The 8,680-nt window shown below is 42.4% G+C and overlaps 1 protein-coding gene across 1 annotated transcript; it reads right to left on the bottom strand.

The window, feature by feature from the left end:
- Positions 1-699: 699 nt before the first annotated feature.
- ZMAT3 (zinc finger matrin-type 3) lies at positions 700-5,841 on the bottom strand. Its single transcript, XM_054386176.1, has 5 exons — positions 5,572-5,841; positions 3,984-4,103; positions 2,112-2,278; positions 1,901-2,001; positions 700-911 (listed from the first exon to the last, which is right to left on the bottom strand). The coding sequence occupies exons 1-5, from the start codon at positions 5,839-5,841 to the stop codon at positions 700-702; spliced, it is 870 nt and encodes a 289-aa protein (XP_054242151.1).
- Between the last annotated feature and the right edge of the window lie 2,839 nt (positions 5,842-8,680).

The raw sequence follows: 8,680 nt of genomic DNA, 5'->3' as shown, positions 1-8,680 counted from the left end.
TCTCTTTCCATTGTTAACTGGGGGAAGAGAGTTATTTCCAAATGGGGCTAATCAGCTAACATCCAATGCCAGATGTTCCAAATGAAATCTGCATCTCAGAGGAAGCAGTAAGAGGCAAGACTCTCCAAGAGGGAGAGGTATGCACAGCCTTTCTACAAGGATGTGGAAAGAACCTACTCTGGGCTGTAATGGATGCCATAAGCAGCAATTTGTAGACAAGTACACCATCTAATTCACACATTCACAGGCCCAGTTCCTGCCGCTCTTTTACAAGCTGCCCAGAGATTCAGTCTGCTGTAGGGAGGCATTCTGGAGCACTGCTCTGTGGTGCACAAAGAGGGGAGCGGGATTTGCACATGGTCCACCTGTGTGGTAGAATCACAGAAGTTCCCAGCACTTCTTGAGCTTTGCATATTCGTGCAGAAGGCTGAGAAGACAACAAAGTCCTCCCCACCACTCAATACAATGAGGAGCCTTAGATAATTAGCAAACAAACATCAAAAACACTTCATGTCCCGCACAGCATCATCCTGCCAACTATGACAGAAAAAAAATCTAACCATACCATTAAGTTTGCAGGTGTTACATGTATAGCTCGAGAGCATACTCCTATCAAATGGAGCACAAAGCAGGGCATGTGGCAAACAGCAGGCAAGAGACAAGCTGCTCTAGTTGCAAACTACTACCAAGGGTGGCGCGTCATTGTACATAGCCTAGGTTCTCCATCTCGCTCCGGTACCGCTGTTCCGACACCTTGCTTTTATGCTGTTTGCTTTCTAAGTGCTGTCTGAACTCCATCTCCTCGCTGGCCCCAGCGTTGCACATGGAGCAGTAGAACTGGCCGCTGGGGGTGACACACATGGCCAGATCCCGAGGAATCCTCTGGCGTGAGCGGGGATTGAAGTAGGGACCTGCGGAGTCAACAGAAAAGCCTGGTTTATCCCTAAGGAAGAAAAGCTTGAAGCAGCTCAGTGACAATTTTTAAGCCCAACAAATGATTAAAAAGTAGCCAAAGATTAGCTTCTTTTACTGAACTTTATTTTCTCACATGACTTCTCCGCTGAGACCCAGATTTACAGGGCGGCAGCACACAGGGGAGCAGTACTTGCTGGTGCTTTCTAAAGCAGCAGAGCAGGCTTACTGCCCCAATCTTACAAAGAATCAACAGGAGTCTAATAATTTAAGTGATAAATCAATTATTATTTTTTTCTTAATCTTTCAATTCCAGGATTAGAACAGTATTTTGATTAGAATATGCTGCCTCAATTTTCTATTAAAATTATTTTGTGGTAATACTACTTTAAAAGATTTATCTTTTCCACGTGGCAGTGGTTAGAATGATACAATTAAACCAAGCTTCATCAGAAATCAGGGTTTCAGCTAATATATGCTCATAACACAACTTTAAAAAAGAGATTCTGGGATGGACACTATAAAACACACTTTCCATCACAGCAAAGAGGCAAAGTTAGCATCTAACACCTGAGGAAGGACTCTACTCTAGGAACAGATGGTCTTAGAGGGAGGCTAACACGCTTTCTCATTCTGGTCATGGGAGTGCAAGTAGAGGTTGATGTGCTACAGTAGGAGTCAAAGCACCAGGCCACTTGCCAAGAAAATAAAGCAAGAAAACTGTCACCATTTAGAGCAGCCTTAGAGACAGGCAGATGGTAAATTAAGTTACAAACTGAGAAACTGAACTAACAAGCAGGCTGACAAAACAAAGCAACTTTAGCAGCTGGGAAAAAAAACCACGCAGACATGAACACTCAGCAGAGCTAGGACTAGCTCTTTTTGCTACCTGCCTCAGCTAAAACAGAATGCAGAAACAGAAGAAAAACAAGTCTGTTTATTATTCATCATTATTCCAACTACAGAACAGATAGAAGCTCCCAGTTACCTGTGTTGTTTTGAACTGTATATATATTTCTTCTGTTCTGCATCATCTTATACTCATTCCCTTCTTTCCTTGCCCTCCGTTTGCCTAGTTCTGATGCATCCCTGAGGATTAAACAAATACAAACAGCTGCAATTCAGAGTTTTCTTAGAAAAAGACTGCCAGAGACACTGTCACATGCTTTTAGCCTGATCCTGAAGTTAACAATACCTACGAGAATGAGTTATTCTGTGCTTCTGCAAGGCGCAGCCGTTTGGCATGATTTTTCCCTTGGTAGTGAGCCTGCGCCACAGCCGGAGAACTAAACGAGGCATCACAAAGCTTGCAATAATCATTCTCTGTGGCCAAGATCACTCTGCCACCTGGTTTACTGGATCCCATCTAGCAGCAAAGGGAAAGACAGCACATGAAACACAAGGTAAATTGTTGAAAGATTGGAATCACAAAAGACTGAGATCAGTATCGCCTTGATCAGGCAGCAAGAGAGCTGGAATTAGAGCATATGGATTAGGACACTTACGTACTCCCCAAACTGTTCTTAAAAGAATTTCACTTTCCCTGCCTCAGCCTCCAGGAGAATCTGCAAATTCCTTGAGATCTAGGCAAACCCCCAGCCTCAGATGGAGAGAAAAGCAATCTGAACAAATACCTGTGCCTCTGAAATAGATACAGAGGCTTGTTTCCATCACAGCTGCGATGCTTCTAACTGCTCTGACTTTCACACTGAGGAAGACCCAGTGAAAGGCAAAAGTGCTTCTCTCTCCTGATTACAGTGTATCTGATCTCTCCACAGTGCTCTGTCTCTACACAACTTCCTGCCCACACAGAGCTGCCAAACCTCTGATCCTGACTGAGAACACCTCAATCAAGCCTTCAAAGGAAGGACCCAGACTCAGGTGAGTAGCTCCTGCCATATGAAAGGACACCTAGCCTGTCCAGTGAGTCAGACCAAATACTGATAAGGGCAGCAACCATGCCTCCTCAGTGTGCACCATCCACAGAAAAATGTCTTGTGGACAGTGCAGCAGCAGCGATTCATACACACTGCCATGTCACTGCAGCGCTTCCCAAGTCCTCTGATGTCCTCTGATATTGCTCAAGCTTATAGACACACACAATTTTGACTTCTATATTAAAACATGAATCCTCACACAGCCCCAGTGTGGTCTTTTTATTGCCATGGATCATTTTCTCCATAAAAAAAAAAATGTAACATATATCCCAGCAGGTACAGCACCTAAGTCCCACTATCTAGCATTGAACCCAGTAATCTCTCAATTGAGTTTTGTGAACCACAGTTGCTTTACATGGGACTGTCTCCCTCTGGAGGCTCCAACAGCAGGTACGACAGTCTGCCACTCATGCAAATGCTCTTTGCTTTTCTACAGACAACAAAGGTTTATGCTTTGGGAAATGACAGGCACAGCTTCCATCCCTGCAGCCCAGCTGTTGTTCCCTGCACCATCACATATAAGAGCCAGGTTAGCTGTTAAGTCCCATGGCAATCAGAAATGATGAATTCTAGAAGAAGAGCGCAAAAATCACCTCTTTTGCCTCTAATGTGTCCAACACCGAATTAATCTGGATCATTGGGGGAACTATCCATTCACCCTACATATAGGAATGAGTACTTCAAAAAGAGCAACAAAAGGGATATTAGCTAACAGCCCTGGGCAATGGGTGTGGGAGCACCAAAGCACTTTTTCCATGTAGGCGTCCCTCACATAATGGAAAGATGATGCCACGCCCTCATGTCCAAATCCAGCTCCAACAATGCTGTTTTATACCTGCCCTTAACAACCCTAATCAGCAGCACATCGAACTTACCTAGGAGACAAAGTATTTGCCATGCAGTAATAAAACTTTTCAAGTCCAGTATTCTGCTCCAAGTGCAGATCAGTATCTGCACCTTCAAAGGAAAGCAAACAGCTCACTCACAACAGACTAATTCCACCATCCTGTGCCATCACAAGGAAAACTCCCAGCTCTGTGTAGTAATCCTCAAGATGCAAGTTCTAGCTATCCTTACTGGAGGTTACAAGACAAGTAAGTAGCAGGTGATCACAGTCACCTTCTCATGCCTTACCTGAGCTGGATGGGAGACAACCTGAGGTGGGGCAGGCTCAACCGAATTGCTCATTCTGGCAGGTGCCGGGCAGCTATTGGCAGCATAGTAATTTCGGAGTTTCTTACTGTGGTTTTTACCCTGCAAAGAGAACCCAAATTAATGTCCTAATAACAGCATGTTACACTGAAAGAAAAAAAGACCCAGAGACTGAAATGAGAAAGTGGTCATGAAGACGTCACCCCACATATCACTCAGAAAATAACAAAATAACAGCTCTGGACTTGAGAGATGCTGGCATCCTCCCCTTTCTCTAAAATACTCACCACCTAGCATTTTCTCAAATCAGTAAGTTTACAATTAGTTCCATTTCACTTAAAAACTAGTATTTTGTATTTTAAACATGAAATATTAACTGTTTTGCACAGCTTTTTGAGAAGCTTCAACACACACTTGATGTGGTCGCAAGCACGAGTTAACCATGACACTGAATCTAAAAAGCCCTGCTTCCTGTTTTATTTTCTCTTGGAAAATACACACTGTAGTTCTTTTTCATGTTTTGAAAGCCTGATAGAGCTACATGAGAGTATGTATATGAATTGTGGATATGCATAAATGCAAGTTACATACTACAAATGCACTTCTCTCTCTTCATGGCAGAAATACTCCAGAAATCAGATGTTGAAGCATAACACTAATTCAACCTCCCCCTTCACTGGCACAATACTGCTTTTTTCCAGGGGCAACAGCAAACCTGAGATCTGGGTCTGACATCCTGAGAATTTGGACAACCATCCTCCTGGATTTCCTGGTAGTGAAGGTTACTAGCTCCACATCACATGCAAACATGACACTTAAGAGAAGGTACTAGTACAACTATAAGACTATGACATAGTCAACCTCTCAGCAAAGAATCACATGCCCTATTTCAAGTTAACCAGACCAGTTGGAACAAAATTAATTTGGTCTGAACTGGTTCAGCTGATGCAAAAGTTTGCATTAATGGCCCCACCAGCATAATCTCAGGAAGGAGGCAATGATGAGCACATAGCAGCAGTTCTCTTTCTTAACTGTACTGCTGGATCCAGCAGAAAATATCTATCCAGGCCCTATGAAATCGTATCTGTGGAATCAGAAGTTCTATCAGAGGGTACAGGTGGAAAATAAATTGCATACAACAACAGAAAATAATGAGTGTCTGCATTTTCACCCATGTCACCATGGTACTACTTCTCTGTCCCTTTGGACAAAGTTTCTACAACATGCTCCAGTGATGACACCTTAAATGAAAGCACTGCAGCATATCTGGACAAACAGCAAATTCAAGCAGGGTGAAGATATGTCTAAAGAGCAGTTCTAGCCACAGCTTTCAGTGCAGTAGATGGTAGAAGTAGCTTCAGATGAGCTAACTCAAATGCTGCTTCTGCAGCCACCTCAACAAAGCACCCAAAACCCCCGTGAGAAGCTGTTAGTCCTCATGTATAAGCCCACACTTAGCTCTGTGCTACCACAGCAACACTACTAGCAATGAAAGTGCTGGCACAGGTGTGTCAGCACAAGCTGCAGATGCAGCAGCCCCATGTGCCCTGCCTCTTGCTACTCTCCTTACCTGGTAATGAGCCTGGGCTTGTTGTGCCGAATTCAGAGTGACATTGCACAGCTTACAGCACAGAGGCTTACATAGTTCTTCCAGCATAGGGTCCTGCTCCTCCACCTTTGCAAGCTCCTCTTCTTGCGTGTGGTGAAATGAAGGCCCCAGTCCGAGAGATTTTGGTGGGGACAGTGGTGAGCTGGCTCTTGGCCTTGTAGCCACTGACATAGGAAGAGATGAAGGCTTTTCAGGATGAGGAAGAAGTCCTGCTTGCTGTAGAAGAATCATTGGCCGTGAAGACTGTGAGCATGCTACTTCTGAAGGATGAAGAGTCTTCTTCAGATCTAGATCAGAGACACAAACACTGAGATAAGCATAACTAACAGGAACATGAGCAATCCAGGGCACAACTTCCATAACTTCATTACCTCTGCTTCCAAGGAGGATGAAGTCAGTTTCCAATGGTTTACCCCACATGAAGAGCAGCATCCCAGGCAGCCAGGGCCCAATTAAAAGATATCTATGTAAGTGGATGGCAGTGCAAAATGTAGTTATACTCCATGACACCTTCCTGGACAGGTGAAGATTCCTAACCACTACAGTACGTGACCCACAGCACACATGCCTCACTGCTCCGTGACCACTAGGATGTGACATGCAACACTCATAGCACACAAAGTGCTGTTAATGGGAATGGGAGGAATACAACTGTGAGCCACATCCGCTTCTGACAGCTAAAGAAATACTACAATACATAACTGCTACTGATGGCTTTAAAAGAACCCAAGTATTTCCAAGACAGATATTTTGTACATAGGTAGATATAAAATACACTCACCACTCAAATATTCACAAAGACTTTCCTGAGGAAAGATATTCTACAATGAACTTTTCTCAAGTAAGCCAACAAAAGGCAAAGAGTGAGAGTCAGGGTGAGCACACCTTGTGCACATTCAGCTCCCAAGGGTTCTCTTCCATGATCTTGCTCAATGACCTTCAGCTGTTTCTCATGTTTCCTTTACCAAGTACAACTGATACAACATTTAAAACTGTATCTTCTTCTACGAAACAGAGAGCTTATCCCATGTTAGCCTTTATTCAATTATTTCCCAGTTAATGCAAGTTTTTTAGAACTAACCCTAGATTTCCAACAAAGGTTTCTGAGAAGCTTATTTAATTAAAGTTTATAAATCACATCTAAAGCCCAGGATGAACATCTCTAGAATAATGCAGCACAGTGATATTACGAATCAAGGCACAGCTACTTTTGTTAATTTCTTATTAGCTTCTTATCATAACAAATCCTGTTCACTGCTACACTGGGATTGAGGGAAGCATTATCTTGGTCTTTGCAGATCACTTTCAACTAAGACTGCACTGGTAGCAACCATGTTTACGCTATGGGATTTGTTCATTTGTTTAAGCAAATAGTGAGCAACATCTACATTTTAGAACAACACTTCCAGAAAATTATGGAAAGGTAAATTAAATACTGCATAGGCACTTTGTTCCTAAGTCGCTTTTGAAAATAGAATCTGACTTCAAAGGCATTTAGGAACCTGGAGAAGCAGATAGCATTTATCTGGGATAACTTCTGGGATTTTCAATCTGCTAAAATTAGCAGGAGATAAATACCTTGCTATATTCAAGCTCCAGCAAATCCCAGTTGATGTCTGCATTTTGAGGTACTGTATTACCTTTCACAGTGTAGCCCCAGAGAAGTCTATACTCTACTAGAAAAATTGTAGGAAAAAAATCACTGGGAGTTAAGCACTGAAGTGACACAAGCATCTCTGAAATATTTACTTCTAAAGCCAGACTTCCAAATAATACAAGATTGGAGGCTATACAGTTATTACTAGTAAATAATAGGGGGGGGGGGGGAGGGGCAGGGGGAAGGAGCAGTTGCACTGCCCTGGGGACAAGCTTTTAAGAAAGTGAAAGATACACCACAAGTTTTCATGTTTTTAAACAGCCCTCTACCACCAAGGCGTTGTGAAATTCTAGAAGAACTATGCCTAACATCATGCCACTATAAAAACAAAATCAAAACCAGTAGCATAAAAACTAATTGAAACAAGATAAAATGGAATCCATGACAAAGAAAGAAGAGGAAACACAGGAAAGGAATGGTACAAATTATCCATCAGCACTGTAAATTCTTCCCAGCTTCCAGCATGCATATTCCTGGTTAAGCAAAACTACAGGAAGAGATTTTGCTATCTTTAGTTTCCTCCAGCAGTACTCTGTAGACAGCCTAATCAATTTCAGTGGGGCTATGGATAGAACAAGTTCATATTCATGATGGTTAAATATATCGTAATGCAGGTCTATCAAGGCACTTCAGATCAACTATGCAAGCAGGTAAGCATGCCATCCAATTTCAGAGTTTTATTACACCAACATAATGGGCCTCTTCCCTTAAATGGGAGTAAATTATAGCCAAATACTTCATAAAGCAATATAGAGATCTAAAGTAAATGGCAATTGGGATCTATCTGTTTAATTTTGCATGAGTGTTTGTTGCATCGTCTTCCATACGCCACCATCACGGATGAGATTTGTCACAGATAAGATAGGACACAGTGCTTACAGGTTCTGCATCCACAGGGGAAAGGGTATAATGCAATATTCTTAGAAAATCTTTAATTGCAAGGCCATTTACTGTTTCTTAAAAGTAAAAAGTCATCTGAAGATAAAATAAAATCTGTGTGGGTTATTTTAAAATTAGAACCTACTGACCCTGGCATATGCAACTCAGATTTTCTTCTGATGGTGATCTTTCATCATTGAATTGTACTCAAATTATGTTGATTTCTTTCTCACATTAAAAAAAATATTAAAAAATCACCCATATTCAGCTTCTTTACATGTCCTTTTAACTTCCACTGCTGGTTGCTACAGATACTCTGTCCAGAAGGTAATAGGACATCTTTGACAACTCCTTTCCCTTCACATGAGAAGCTGCAAAATCTTTACATTACAAAACAGCAAAGGAATGAGGAACCTACATCACCAGGGACAAAGGTAGAGCCCAAGGCAAGGTAAGAACCTGCAGCTCTTCCAGGGTGAGATGCGGAGACATTCTGCCCCAAGACAGCATCTCAGGCTTCAGCCATGCCTCCTC

The sequence above is a fragment of the Indicator indicator genome, chromosome 13, assembly GCF_027791375.1.
Source record: "Indicator indicator isolate 239-I01 chromosome 13, UM_Iind_1.1, whole genome shotgun sequence".
In the NCBI taxonomy this organism is placed as follows: Eukaryota; Metazoa; Chordata; class Aves; order Piciformes; family Indicatoridae; genus Indicator; species Indicator indicator.
Note: the sequence above shows the minus strand (reverse complement) of the source record. Positions and strands in the feature narration are given on the sequence as shown.